The following is a 15,207-nucleotide window of genomic DNA, read 5'->3' as shown; positions in this document are numbered from 1 at the left end:
GCTGGTTGGTCTCTTGGGAGCTCCATATGCACTAAGAATCAGATCCCATTTTCTAATTCTTCCTTACTCTCCTCCTCCCACACAGAACGAGACCCATGTACCTTTTGCACCTTCTGTGCTGCATTTCAAAGACTCCACTCCCCTTGTGTTGGAGGCCCTTGGTTTACTCATATGACGGTAGCTGTTCTGATGCTTGTGCATTGGGGGGATTCATGTCCCTACTGAGCTGGACCTGTTTTTTGGGGTGACCAGGGGCTTGGAGGGGTAGGGGACATGGAAGGAACCTAAAATCACAATTCCACTCTTATTTTTCTAAAGGGTTTTTTTCATACTTGTGCATTTGGCTCCCATGTGACCACTTATTGGGGGAAGGGCATATGGGGCATCTCCCCCATCACTCAGCAATCCCCCGCATTGGGAGGGTTCACTCCCTGTACCCATCTCCTGCAGTGGGAAACCTAGGCCCATTAAATGCTTTACACTTTTATAGTTTGTAGTCAGGTTTTTATTGAAATGATGTAAAATAGCAAATTCTGGTCCTTCCCTTGTGGAGTATGGCTGGAGTGATATGTATATAATAGAATACTTTTGCAATAATCCTTGTGGCCTTGTCTTGGTTTCATGGCCTCACCTCTAATCCCACTTGGGGGTGAGTTTCACTGAATCTCAACTTTGACTGAGCACAGTGGGTGGGAATGATCCCTAGCCATGTTTTTTCTACCATGGCTCAGTCTTCATTGGGAGTTAAAAATCCAAAGCATGGAAGACTCCGTCTACATGTGTTTGAAGAGTACAGGCCTCTTGCCCTGGGAAAGAAATGGTTGTGGAAGTGCAAGGGTGTGTAAAACTAGGCAGAACGAGGGGAAATTGAGCAAACATAAATGTAGTGTAAGGAACAGGGAGAACACCAGGGCTCTGAGCTGGATCAGACTCAGATGCAGTCTTCCACTGGAAGAAGTGGGAGATAGTCAGCTGGGGCACTAAAATCTCAGACTAGAGTACTAGAATGTATCTGCTAGGCCCAGGTTGAGAGAGAGAGAGAGAGATATGACTGATGGCATTTCCCCCCCCATCTATGATGTAATCAGCTGAAAACAGGCCTCATCTAGGGCCTTGGGAGTGAAATTACTGCTGTTTTCTTGATTTCTGTTTGAGATGTACATGGCACTATTGATTACGGGGTGGTAGCTTGGCTCCCATTGTGCTGCGGGGAACTCTGGAAATGGGGGAATTCCAACACCCACTGAAAGCACCAGTTCAACCATGGGAGAAACTGGGAGGCAGGCACGTATGTTAATACAAGCAGCTCAAAATAGGTGTCCTGTCCTTGTGTGTGAGAGCAGACACCCACTCCTGGTAATGAGCCCCTCTGCTGTAGTGCCCTATCCAGTCCCCCTGGGTTAATTACAGCTCCACAACTGGTTCCCTCTACAAATCACAAGAGAATCACCCAAAGTGAATATTTTATTTAGACACTTTAGTTTCCAAAATAGGAGCAACTGAAATGAACCAAAACAGTGATTTCAAAGCCATAGGCTGCTCTACCTATTGCTGGGACACACATGGCAGAGTCAGCTATTGAAGAAATAAGCTTTCATTTAAAAAAAAATCTCGGGGGAATCTCATGGTTGTGTAGTTATACTTGGTTCACATTTGAAAGGTTAATTGATGGATGCAATGTTGTCTTCCTGCATCTGCAGACAGCCTGAAACAGTAGCTCTGAGATGCAAGCCCTTCCCCCAAATTCTCATGGGGTCCTATTGGGTTTGGGGAGAAGTGGGTGGACATAAGCCCACCCACGGCTGAAGACCCCTCAGAGAATGGAACAGTCGCAGAGAACCCCCTCAGCCAACATCCTCTCCCTGGCGATATAGATGGCCACTTTGACCATCGCTAGGAGGTTGACAAGGAGGTCCCACGACTTTGTGGGACCACGGATGGGGCGTGTGTATATGAGAAGGTGCGGGGAGAAAATGCAAAAGTGGGTCCAGGAGGAGCCAGAAAAGGGGCTGCAACCTGGTGCACACAAGCCAAGGTCTCCCTCATGCCACAAAAGGGACAGGCATCAGGGACGGGGCAAATCGCACCAGTTACATGCCTGTGCTCATGGTTCACATTATCATGGGGCAAGGGGGGGATTCCAAACCCTACTAACACTTTAAATGTAAGCAGTTAACAAGTTAATTGCTGATCATTTTAACAGACTGTGGGAAAGAGGTTCTGAGGGAAGATGGCAAGAGAAGAAACAGCAGCCTATCTAAAGCAGAACACATTATCCCTTTCAGTGATGCTGAATTGACAATACAGCCCATAATTATAAGTTCAGTTACCCATTAAAGTCCATACCTTTTGTTTGATCTTGGCAAACCTGCCATTGACAGCAGCAAGGATTCCTCGGTGGACTAAAATTCAAGTTTAGTCCTGAACTTACACCCCAGACCATTAAATGGAATCCTGCCCCCTCCTCAGACAACCTTGAACTATGCAGTTTTGTTGTAATTGTGTTGGCACCAGGATATGAGACATACAAGATGGGTGAGATTACCTCACCCACCTTCTTCTCTAAACCCTGAACTAGACCATTTCACAGACAGACCAACTTATTTCCCCAGAGATGGGATACTTTGCAGCAGGTGCCAGGCACTGGAATAAGCAGTTTGGAAGAGGGCAACTGTTGAGAGAAAGGTGACGTCATCTACACAGACAGGCAATCAGTTCAATCCCGGAGCACTAAATGCCACTCCTGTAGGAGACACAGGCAGATACAATCCTTGCCTCAGGGAGCTTACAATCTAAATAGGAAGGAAGAGTCCAGTCTCAAGCAATGTCTACATTACAGCCACTACAGCAGCAGTGCTGCAGCTGTACTGGAGATAGTTACTGCTCAGTGTAGGAACTAGTTCATTAGAAGACCTAGTCATGTCTATACTGGAGGTTAGGCAGACATAACTAAAGCATTTAGGGAACAAATGTAGCTAGTTAGCTCTAATTTTTAAATGTAGACCAGGACTCAGCAGGTATCATGTTCCAGCTTCCATAGTTCTGCTGTGGCAGAACTAGAGATAGTCCATTAATCTATCATGGCATCTGGAAGACAGAAGTCCCTGGTGGGGTAGTGGCCAGATGTCCCAATTACTTTATTCTTCCTTAGCCCAAACTGAGTTGCTTCTCTTCTCATCCAGGTGGGGAATCACAGCCTCCATGTAGAACTTCTCCAGCTTGGGCTCAGTTCTCTCCCAGAACCCTGCATCAAAGTCCACTGAGGTGATGACTGTATCTTTGTTGGTGTGAACCACAAAGTCAGCCCTGTCAAAGCCTGTTGTTGCCAGCTGGCACTGCACCTGAGTGTAGTAGGGATGGTTTCTTTTCAAGGAGTAGGACTCACCATCCACTTCCAGGCAGAAGGCTTTGTCCTTACAGGCCTCTTTCACTGTCTTGTCTCTGTGCTTATAGGGACACTTGACCTCCAGCAGCCCCAGTAGCTTCCCTGTATCCGCTTCTCTGACAATTCCATCTGGGCTGGCTGCGAGCCACTCCTTCCCTGGGTGAATGAAGAGGCCACACTCCTGCACCTTCACAGGCCTACCTGTCCTGGACTGGAGCTCCTCATATGCCTGCACTACCTTTTTCTCATTTCGGGTGCCCCAGGACATGGCTGGTGTCTGCATTTTGGAACCGGAGCTCACCACAGCCTTGAGATAAGACTGGGGCACCTCTGAGCTCTTGCCATTGACAAACTTGCTGTTAGCGATCCTGGGTGCGACTGAGGCTGTGATTCGGTTTTCCCGCCACTCGTACCACTTGGGATTATCCCTCTGGCCCCGGGTTTCCCTCTCCACTTTCACCACATCTTCTCTTGTCAGCAGGGAGGAAAATTTGCTTGCTTTGCCCCGGTCAGTGGTACTGGCCCGAGAGCGGCTGGATTGACTCCCTCCCAGGCAGGGGTCAGCACCAGCAGGTGCTTTAGCTGTTGTGTAGCAAGGTTTCCCTCCACTAGTTACTGTGGGGTTCTTAGCTGTCACTCTGTAGCTTATCTCGGTGTCTCCTTGATCACTGCCATGTGTTGCAGTGGCCCTTGATTGGGAAGAGCTTTGCCTGGCTCTTCTGGCAGTGGTGCTGCTGGTTGGCTTGTCTGTCTGTGCCCTGCTGGTGCCTGAACTCCCAGCAGCCTGAGCACTCTTAGGTCGGCTGGCTGTGGGTGTTGTCTTGGCCTGGGTAGAGGCGGCAGAGGAACGGGGTGCTGCTGGGGTGGCTTTGGGCACAGTTGCAGCCTGACGAGGTGAGGCTGTGCTGTCAGGGTTTTTCCTGGGTCTCCCCATTGTTCAGTGTCAGGGGTCACGCTGTGTGGGCACAAGAGAAAGGTGAATGTACATCCATCGACCAGGTTGGTTTCCTAGCTCTGGCCTCTGTGCCTGAGGCTTCAGGAGGGTTACGTCCCTTCTCGCCCCATGTAGGCAGGACTCCTATTGCCCTCCACAAGAATCTGTCTGTATCTCCATATTAAGCTGTTATGACACTTTTATCTCTGTGCTGTCCCTATGCAAATCCCTTCCCCAGGCTGTGGCGTCTGCCAGACAAGCCAGGGAAAAGGGCATGCAAACACATCAATGCCCCACCTATCCCTTTATCCCTCTTCTTTAGGGCTGTATGATGTCTGACCTCCGAGCAGCGAGCTGGTTCTTGCGTCCTGCACCTCCACAGTATGCATGGCACTGACCCAATGAAGCCAGTCCAGAACTGAACTGGAGCTGACCCAGAGAGGGGTCAGAGAAGGAAGGGCTGGGTATCAAGCTAGGACTGTCTCATGAGAGCTGGAACTGTGATGGATGGGAGGGGATGGAATGTAATAATAGCTGGTGTGAACATTTAGGGAGCTGTCTGAGTCATTATTAATCCCATTTTGTTTTGTGACACCATTGGTGAATGTAACTTTGACTAGAGTTTAGAGCATCCATTTTGTAGCACAGCCTTGACACCTATTGGACAGACTGTATCTGTATTTTTTATTTATATTTATTTATCTATCTGAAAAGCTGAGAGAGCAATTGAGGGCAATCAACATTGACTGTTTTATATGGGGTGCTTCTCTAAGGAAGGGAGGTCATTCTACTGCCAGGCCTAAGGACTCAGACCCAACCCAGGAGTCACAGAGGTGGTAAGATCAGACAAATGGGTATTGTGTTCAGGACTTTGTTTTCCACAGATCTGTAACTCTCTTGTGCTTTTAAAGAGTAAAGTATTTGCGCTTAAGAAATTCCTTTGCTAAGCCTGTTTTCGTTGTTTCAGTGCCACATTGATCCTGAAGGGTTTAACTAGAAAACCAGAGCTCCCAGAGCCCATGAACTCTGGGGGGAACATGACTAAACAACTGGGGGGACTGGGTGGGTTGTGCCACTGTTTTCAGGATGTCAAGAAAGATCTCGGAGTACCTGGGAGTATGCCCGAAAGACCCAGAGCTAGGAACAGCTATTAGTCTCTATCCAAATCCAAGGGGCTCAGAAACATGTGGGATTTAGTGGTTGAATTCAATCACAACAGACTGGTGATCATCCAGAGAGTGGGTCTGTTCCAGGTTCTAACAGCTGATTCTTTCCATCTTGAAAGTGCTGCCCAAATACTAAAGAGAGAAATGCCAACTGCTTGGTCCCACACTCAAGACTTTTGTAAAAACTCTTTAAAATCCCCATAGTAACATTTCCGTAAATTTTTAAACCAACCAATCTTTTGCAGTAGTGTGTGCAACTCTAACACAGCAGCAGCACTAACCTGCTAACTAACCAGGGCCTCCACGGAGATTCACTGTCCAATCTGCAAGAAATGTAAAAGAGAAACCGCAAGAATTAGGGTCAAGTAAGCTCCTTTTACTAGTCCAAGCTGCCTCTGACCACATGTATCTTTCAACCTGCTTAAAGGAAGTGTCCACTGGATTGTTCATTAGGTAAAAAAGCTCCAGAGAATATATCAGAGGCTCCTGCGGCAGAGACTCCCTCTCTGCTGGCCTATGAAGGGTCATGCCCAGTTTCAGTGCTGTGTATATAGAGATAAAGGGGATTAGAGTGCTTCAGAGCCCCAAGGTAACAAACAAATGCCCAATCTCCTCCAGTGTGTTTATTTCCTCCCCACCCCCCAAAGGCCCACTTGCGCCACGACTCTTCAGAAATCAAAGCACTGAAATGATGAGTGCTCTGGGATTTCACTTCCCTTTTTGGCAGGAAAAGTTATTAAAAGCCAACAGCTGAATCCTATTCAGCAAACATGCCCCAGCTTGCCTCTCTTCCACACTGGGGAACCTTAGATTTGTAAGGACTAATAGTCAATTTCACCAGTTCTGGGGCTGAAGGTTAGCTTACGGGGTGGCATGAACACTCCTGACAAGGTAATAATGAAGTTTTAAAAGATCGTAATTAAAGAACTGAAAAATTGTAACCACTATTTTGACTTTTGACATGTACCTGATCCCCCTGAGTAACCCTCCAGCCATTATCTTGTCCTCCACCCCGATTTGAAAACCTGATATCCTGGCTCTCCAGTTTAGTGGCTCGGTTGGGCTTTTGGATGCCAGTGTCATTTTGCAAACAGGCCCAGCGGTTTATTTCATTATAATCTTTAGAAGGGTGAAATTTTCTTGGGATGAAATGGTGACACCACTTTTTTTTTTTTTATAGTCCTAAAACTGGCTTCCCCCTCCATGTTTCTCTCAGTGGTCCCACCCTGTCTTTCCAGCTGCAGTGCCAGGATATGACAAGACAAAAGTGTTCAGATTCCAGGGACGCAAATAGTTCCTTCTGCCAACAAGTCCGGGCATATCTGTCAGGATGACTTGAACTGCTCTAGTCAGCATCCATGGGTGTGACTGTCCGGGGAAGGGGGTTTATTTATGCCTCACTCTGCAGTTGTAATTCACAGAGCATCCAAATGCGAATTTTTCATGATTACACTCTTACCATTCTCACCCCATAGACTCTTCAAAACAAGCCTGTTAGATTAAAAGTGAAACTTGATCCCTTCTTGAAATACAGTCCCCAAGCAGGCTTATTCCTAATGCTGCACGTGTTAGTTGGTTGGCAGAGGTTTGCTCAGTTATCTGTGGGTTTCCGTAAACCACCCCTGAAGGATAGAAGGGTTGTAGTGATGTTAGGTTTCATTTTAGACTGAGCACCATCCCTGTCTGTGAGTTATAATTCATGAAGTGGTAGAGCCAAGGAGGGGCCATGAACAGCTCAGGGAGCAGAGCCTTTGACCTGTAGGTCATCACTGATCTCAGACCCACAGGCATCTATAGCGTACCCCCAGCATACCCCCCCAGCTGGGGATTCAGCCCCTACCCCACCCCACCCCACCCCCCAGCAGGGAACTCACCCCACCCCGCCCCCCAGCAAGGAACCCAGCTCCTACCCCACCCCCCAACATGCCCCCCGGCAAGAAACTCACCCCACAGTGCCCCCCAGCAAGGAACCCAGCTCCTACCCCACCCTCCCGGCAGGGGATTCAGCCCCTACCGCATCCTGCCCCCCAGCAAGGAACTCAGCTCCTACCCCCCCAACAGGCCCCCCGGCAGGGGACCCAGCCCCTACCCCACTCCGCCCCCCAGCAGGGAAGGGAACTCACCCCCAGCTTGAGCCCCCGGGACTGCACCGCGACACTTCCTCGCCCAACACCCGCTGCCCTCGGTTTCTCCTGAGAAGTTGTTTGCTCCACCCCGGCCGGGCCCCGTGACCGGCCCGGCTCCTTCCCCCGCTGCAGGAGCGGGTGACGGGAGGAGCCCGAGAGCCGCCGCTGCTGCCGCCTGAGAGTCGGGAGTTGGCCGGAGGGGGGCGTGGCAGGGGGACGGAGGGCGGTGGGGAGCGGGAGGGGCCATGGCGTGGGGGGTTGGAAGGGGGAAGGGGGAGGGGAGGTTGGGAAATGGAGAAGTTGGGAGGGGCAGTTGGCAGTGGGAGGAGCTGTGGCACTAGGGGGGAAGGGCAGTTGGCAGAGGGAAGGGATATGGCGGGGGGGCAGTTGGCAGTGGGAGGAGCTGTGGCACAAGGGGGGCAGTTGGCAGAGGGAAGGGGGGTTGGGAGAAGGAGGGAGGAGCGTGGCACAGGGAAGGGGGGGTAGGGCTATGGCAGGAGGGGGGCAGTTGGCAGTGGGAGGAGCTGTGGCACATGGGGCTGGGGGCAGGGGCGGCTCCAGGCCCCAGCGTGCCAAGCGTGTGCTTGGGGCGGCACGCCGCGGGGGGCGCTCTGCCGGTCACCGGGAGGGCAGCAGGCGGCTCCGGTGGACCTCCTGCAGGCATGCCTGCGGACGGTCCGCTGGTCCCGCGGCTCCGGTGGAGCATCCACAGGCACGCCTGCGGGAGGTCCACCGTAGCCGTGGGACCAGCGGACCCTCTGCAGCCACGTCTGTGGGAGGTCCACCGGAGCCGTGGGACCGGCGACCGGCAGAGCGCCCCCCGCGGCGTGCCGCCGTGCTTGGGGCGGCGAAATGGCTAGAGCCGCCCCTGGCTGGGGGAGTTGGGAGAGGAAGGGGCCGTGGCACAGGGAAGGGGGGGTTGGGAGAAGGAGGGAGGAGCGTGGCACAGGGGAGGGGCGGTCGAGAAGACTGTGGCACAGTGTTGGCAGAGGGGAGACTCCTGATGGCCCAGGGAGGGGGGAGGGGCAGCTGGAAGAGGGAAGGGCTATGGCACCACACAGGGATGGGAGGTACGGTGACCAGACAGCAAATGTGAAAAATCAGGACAGGAGGTGGGGGGTAATAGGAGCCTATATAAGAAAAAGACCCCAAAATCGGGATTGTCCCTGTAAAATCGGGACATCTGGTCACCCTAAGGAGGTGGCGGGATAGCCAGGATAGGAAGTGTGGGATGAAATATCTCCAAAGCAGATGGTCCCCATTGCATAAATATCCAGGGGGAGCAGAGTGATGGTGCTGAGACTGGAGCAAAGGGAGGGGAACAATGTGATGGGGGAGCTGATTGGGAGAGAGACTGATGGAGCAGCAGGAGACAAATTCTTCGCAGAGCACCATAAGGTCAGCAATGCCTGGTAATACAGTTGTGCTTGAAGGGAAGGATGCTTGTGGAGAGGAGCTCCTTGTCTCTGCTGGAGCTCATCCCTACCTATGGTTAATGCTAAGTCATTACTGGCTGTGGGTTATTTCTGAAGTTGAACAGCAAGGGATGAAACTGAAAACATTTACAGGGTGCTAGAGCCTTTTTAATGGGCATAGCTGGATTTTCCCACTAGAGGGAATCATTCACTCAACTATACAGAGAACAGCACAACACTTGGCAGAACAGGCCCTTTAAGGCTAGCCCTGACGTGTTTTACAGAGACAGGTGACTGGGCCCTGTTGAATGCACAGCTGCAACACAAAGAGGCTCATCTCTTAAATGAGCGAGTCACTGGCAAGCAGAAGGAAGAGTGAAATCCTTGCTGTCTGTGGAAGTCTTGCCACCAGTGAGAAATCAGGCTGTCTCCTTGCTCACCAAAAATGAAAATGTTTATGCTTCAACTTTTATGTGGACAAAGTGAACTTTATGAGTGTGAGGACCTTCTACATGGGGAAAATTCCAGGAACATTCGTAGTTTCCTTGGAGGGTTAGAGGTACGAGTGTGTCAAATTTTGTTGCATAAAACCAGGCTTAAAAAAGTGAAATTTCACTCTGGATCAAATGTATTGACAATGTCACATTTGCATAGCTCTGCTCTCAAATTCAACAACAGAAAATCCATCATTTCAAACATTTCAACACCCGCCCCCCTTTTTTTTGAGGCTGTTCAAATCCCTGCAGTGTGTTGTTAGAAAGTTGACCAGTAAGATGAAGGATGTTCTGTATCTCAGTGTAGGGCTAGGGAAAGCCTGTTTTATAGACACCAGCTGTTGCAGGATCACCTTGCTGTGCTCCACTCCTCTGGATTCCTGGCTACAGCAGCCATGTGAGCTCTGCGGAACACCTTATTCCTTTCAGGCAGGCAGCAGATTAACAGATCCTTGTCAACTGCACTTTCTGCTGCTTAATATCAAAAGGCAAAATAACAGTTGCCATGGGAGCATAGCAGCAGCTGTGTGGGATTTGCTTCCCTGATTAAAAATCTGTGGAGCAGAGGGATGTCCTGCCACCCTAGAGGGCATGTTCCTACTCCGGCTGCTGAGCACACGCCATCTCCTTTATTCTGTCTTTGGCACAATTCAGATGGGAAAGTAAGGGGACATCCCACTTCAGCACAATCCAGACAGGAGAGGGGAAGTTTCAATAATTTAGCACAATGGAGAGTGGGAGGGGAGGAGCCATCTCATTCCAACATGACCGGAAGGCTTATTACAGCAATTTGTAACCCACGAACCGCCTCTTTTTGTCCTATGACTGCAGAGGCATTAATGGGCCATTCTACCTTGGTCCCTTTAGAATATGTGCTGTCTACTTGTGCTAAACAATCCACCTTGCATTGGCCGTGACTCTGGGAGTACTTTTCCCAAACCTGAAGAAGAGCTCTGTGTGGCTCGAAAGCTTGTCTCTCTCACCAACAGAAGTTGGTCTGATAAAAGATATTACCTCACCCACCATGTGTCACTAAGATCCTGGGACCAACATGGCTACAACTAGACTGCATACAGAAATGGAGTGGCAGTTTCACAGTAGCATGATACAGATGGCGAGATATGGTCATCCAACTCCATTCCTTGCGTCTCTCCTCATGTTCTCCTTCCTTCCATTCCCTCTCTTTTCCTCTCAGCACCCTCATATCTCTTTCCTGCTGAATTTTCCCTCCTCCCATTTTCTTCTTGTCCCTCAGCCCTCTTTTCTGTTTTTTCCCCTCTTTTTTTTTTTGAGCTACCAGACAAACACACCTGTCAGTTGAAATCAGAATCAGAGCCACTTTTGTGGATAGCTATGCCTTTTGGCCTAATACTGGATTTGGTTCTGCAAACCATATCGCAGATGGCCTAATCTAACTGTTTAAGCATCTAGCACATTTTTTGTCAATAGGTAAATAATTACACACACACAACTCTGCATCCCAGTCTGCTTCCAATGATAGTTCAGTTAAAAGTACTGGGGCTGATCTTTTGGGCATTCAGTGGATGAGGACTCAACTACATCTATGACCACATCCCCATCTGGGCCCCCCTAAATCAGGCGTGTTCCTTTGGGACAATTCAGTTCAGAAAGCCCAGAATGAAAGATGTGAGAGCCAAGGATAAAGGTCCAGATCCTGACTCCCATTCCACTGCTTAGGCCTTACAAAGCTGATGGAAAACCAGGTTAACTGGCCAATTGGGGATTCCCCCAGTGTAAGGGAATCCAAAGGTCGCATCGAACTGGTGTAGTTACACCTGAGGATGTTGGCAGGATTGGTCCCTAAATTAGTAAAATTACTTTCCATTCAGCATTACTCAATAGTGAAAAATTATGTCATACTCTTTTGGGCACACTGCTGTTTCTATCCTTTTTTATATTATTATTTGTTTGTGCTTGCAATTACTTAATTTGGACATGCAGTAAGTGTGCAAACTAGGAACACAAATGTGCATATAAATTGTTTTAAAATCTAGCTGTTAGCTTTAACACCCCATTGAGATGAATGGAGGCAGTTCACATCTCTCAAAGCTGTTACAGGTTGTCAGCAGCTTTAGGAAGACATCACTCATCCATTCTTCTTATTATTATTATTTTATTTTGTTTATTATTTTATTTATTATTTGTTTAATGTGTATTGCAATAGCCCCAGGAGGCCTCAGTCATAATCTTATGCTGTACACCATGAAAACGCGTTGGGAGTCACTGTTCCTGCTCCAGGGAGTTTACACTTGGGTCACATTTGGAATTTTTTCTTAGCATCTGTAAGGGCTAGAAACATCCTTTTACAAAATGTAAAGCCTGCATTTTGCAGCATCTGAATCTGTTCTGAAGACTAGATAAAGATCTCAAACACCTGGAATTTTGACACTACTGCTGTAGGGGGTGGCATACTACAACGTATATATTGTACAGGGCATGGGAGAAATATACTGCAATATATACCATATACTATGGAGGTTAGTATATTGCAGTATGTGTACTTCAGGGGTGACATATATGGGTTAGCATACATATACTCCATAGTCAAGGAAGAAAATGTAACAGTACTGTATATAAATAGGCAAGGGAAGTAGCAGCATATTGCAGTATATATGCTATAGATCAGGGGTCAGCAACCTTTCAGAAGTGGTGTGCCGAGTCTTCATTTATTCACTCTAATTTAAGGTTTCACGTGCCAGTAATACATTTTAATGTTTGTAGAAGGTCTCTTTCTATAATTCTATAATATATAGCTAAACTATTGTTGTATGTAAAGTAAATAAGGTTTTTTAAATGTTTAAGAAGCTTAATTTAAAATTAAATTAAAATTCAGAGCCCCCCAGACCGGTGGCCAGGACCCGGGCAGCGTGAGTGCCGCTGAAAATCAGCTCGTGTGCCGTCTTCGGCACACGTGCCATAGGTTGCCAACCCCTGCTATAGATCTTAGCATACATGTTCTATAGACGTGAGGAAGAACCATACTGTAAAATATATAGGAGATCTTCAATGATCTAAAAATCAAACAAAAAGTGGAAACTAAGTCAAATTACAAAAGATGAATATAAACAAATAACACAAGTATGTAGGGACAAAATTAGAAAGGCCAAGGCACAAAATGAGATCAAACTAGCTAGAGACATAAAGGGTAACAAGAAAACATTCTACAAATACATTAGAAGCAAGAGGAAGACAAAGGACAGGGTAGGCCCGTTACTCAATGGTGTGTGTGGGGAAATAATAACAGAAAATGTGGAAATGGCGGAGGTACTTAATGACAACTTTGTTTCAGTTTTCACCAGGAAGGTTGGTGGTGATTGGACATCTAACATAATGAATGTCAGTGAAAATGAGGTCGGATCAGAGGTTAAATAGGAAAAGAAAAAGTAAAAAATTACTTAGACAAGTTAGATGTCTTCAAGTCAAAGTCATGGAAGACGGGCAGGGCCGGCTCCAGGCACCAGCTGAGCAAGCTCATGCTTGGGGCAGCAGATTCTAGGGGGCGGCACTCCGTCCAATCCTAGGGTGGCGTGGCCCCTTTTTCTTTTTTTTTTCTTTTTTGCTGCTCTGGCAGCAGACTTGGCAGGGCAGCCAGCATCCTTCCCTCCCCGCTGACCAGAGCAGCGCAGAGCCCTCCCAGCAGGCAGCGCGGTGGTCGGGGCCGCAGGGTGAGCACCCCACTGAAGCCCTGGCTGCCCCCCTTCTCTCTCTCCCCCCCCCCACTAGACCAGGCGCACACTCTGCAGCACAGGGAGTCCCCCTGCACCCTGGCTCCGGCTGCCCTGTAGGGTTTTTTTGTTTTGTTTTTTCCCCTTGCGCCGTTCCCGCCCCTGCCCCGCTTTGCCGCTCCATGTTTTTGTTTTGTTCCCCTCCCCCGCTTTGCCGCTCCAGTCGCGCTGTGTCCCCCACCCCCGCTTTGCCGCTCCAGCCGCGCTGCAGGTTTTTTTTTCACCTGCTTTGCCGCTCCAGCCGTGCCTTTTTTTTGTTTTTTGTTCCCCCCCCCACCTGCTTTACTGCTCCGGCTGTGCTGCATGTTAACCCCCCCCCCGCTTTGCCGTTCCAGCCGCACTGTTTTTTGTTCCCCCCACCCTGCTTTGCTGCTCTGGCCGCACTGTGGTGTTTTTTTTCCCCCTGCTTTGCCGCTCCGGCGGGGCCTCCCCCCCCCCCTTTTTTTTTTTTGTTTGGGGCGGCAAAAAAGCCAGAGCCGGCCCTGAAGACGGGAGAGATTCCAGAAGACTGGAAAAGGGCAAATCTAGTGCCCATCTATAAAAGGGAAATAAGGACAACCCGGGGAATTACAGACCAGTCAGATTAACTTCTGTACCTGGAAAGATAATGGAGCAAATAATTACAGCAATCAATTTGCAAACATTTAGAAGATAATAAGGTGATAAGTAGCAGTCAGCATGAATTTGTCAAGAACATATCCCGTCAATCCAACCTGATAGCTTTCTTTGAGAGGGTAACAAGCCTTGTGGATGTGGAGAAGTGGTAGACATGGTATATCTTGACTTTAGTAAAGCTTTTGATACTGTCTCGCATGACCTTCTCATAAACAAACTAGGGAAATGCAACTTAGATGGAGCTACTATAAGCTGGGTGCAAAACGGGTTGGTAAACCATTCCCAGAGAGTAGTTTTCAGTGGTTCACAGTCATGCTGGAAGTGGGGTCCCGCAGGGATCAGTTCTTGGTGCGATTCTGTTCAATATCTTCATCAATTATTTAGATAATGGTAGAGAGAGTATACTTACAAAGTTTGCGGACAGTACCACGCTGGGAGGGGTTGCAAGTGCTTTGGAGGATAGGATTAAAATTCAAAATGATCTGGACAAAGTGGAGGAATGGTCTGAAGTAAATAGGATGAAATTCAATAAGGACAAATGCAAAGTACTCCACTTAGGAAGGAACAATCAGTTGCACACATACAAAATGGGAAATGACTGTCTAGGAAAGAGTACTGCGGAAAGGGATCTGGGGTCATAGTGGACCATAAGCTAAATATGAGTCAACAGTGTAACACTGTTGCAAAAAAAGCAAACATCATTCTGGGATGTATTAGCAGGAGTATTGTAAGTAAGACACAAGAAATAATTCTTCTGCTCTACTCCACACTCATTAGGCCTCAACTGGAGTGTTGTGTCCAGTTCTGGGCACCACATTTCAGAAAAGATGTGGACAAGCTGGAGAAAGTCCAGAGAAGAGCAACAAATATGATTAAAGGTCTAGAAAATATAACTTATGAGGGAAGATTGAAAAAAATTGGGTTTGTTTAGTCTGGAGAAGAGAAAACTGAGAGGGGACATGATGATAGATTTCAAGTACATAAAAAGGTGTTACAAGGAAGAGGGAGAAAAATTATTCTTCTTAACCTCTGAGGATAGGACAAGAAGCAATGGGCTTAAATTGCAGCAAGAGAGGTTTAGGTTGGACATTGTGGAATCTCCGTCATTGGAGATTTTTAAGAGCAGGTTAGACAAACCCCTGTCAGGAATGGTCTAGATAATACTTAGTCCTGCCACAAGTGCAGGGCACTGGACTAGACGACCTCTTGACGTTCCTTCCAGTCCTATGAATCTATAGCACAGGGGAAAGAGGAGTGTCTCTGCACTCTGTTTTCTATACGCCTTGGGGGATGAGGGAGGGCCCAGCAGTATGTAGTGGGTAATTG

General features: G+C 48.4%; 2 protein-coding genes across 14 annotated transcripts in view; one reads left to right on the top strand and one right to left on the bottom strand.

Annotated features, from left to right (window-relative positions):
- VWA5B2 (von Willebrand factor A domain containing 5B2) overlaps positions 1–15,207 on the top strand; it is a 66,396-nt gene that overhangs the window by 2,019 nt on the left and 49,170 nt on the right. The window contains exon 1 of one of the 12 annotated variants that reach the window (XM_045029975.1): positions 8,736–9,009. The exons of 10 other annotated variants lie outside the window; for them this stretch is intronic. The gene's annotated coding sequence lies outside the window, so the exon portion shown is untranslated. Of the gene's footprint in view, positions 1–8,735; positions 9,010–9,421; positions 9,586–15,207 lie in introns of those variants that run through there. One more of the 12 variants, XM_045029976.1, reaches the window with a different exon arrangement.
- LOC123377281 lies at positions 1,443–7,783 on the bottom strand. Of its 2 annotated transcripts, none has more exons than XM_045029985.1 (3): positions 7,609–7,783; positions 5,767–5,808; positions 1,443–4,340 (listed from the first exon to the last, which is right to left on the bottom strand). In XM_045029985.1, exon 3 carries the CDS (start codon positions 4,317–4,319, stop codon positions 3,138–3,140), a length of 1,182 nt encoding a protein of 393 aa, XP_044885920.1. In that variant the 5' UTR covers positions 4,320–4,340; positions 5,767–5,808; positions 7,609–7,783; the 3' UTR covers positions 1,443–3,137. The 2 variants fall into 2 exon arrangements, with proteins under 2 accessions (XP_044885920.1, XP_044885921.1); XM_045029986.1 differs by lacking the exon at positions 7,609–7,783 and adding an exon at positions 6,945–6,963.

The sequence above is a fragment of the Mauremys mutica genome, chromosome 9, assembly GCF_020497125.1.
Source record: "Mauremys mutica isolate MM-2020 ecotype Southern chromosome 9, ASM2049712v1, whole genome shotgun sequence".
NCBI lineage: Eukaryota > Metazoa > Chordata > Testudines > Geoemydidae > Mauremys > Mauremys mutica.
The sequence above is the reverse complement of the archived record's forward strand: the minus strand, read 5'-3'. Positions and strand labels throughout refer to the sequence as shown.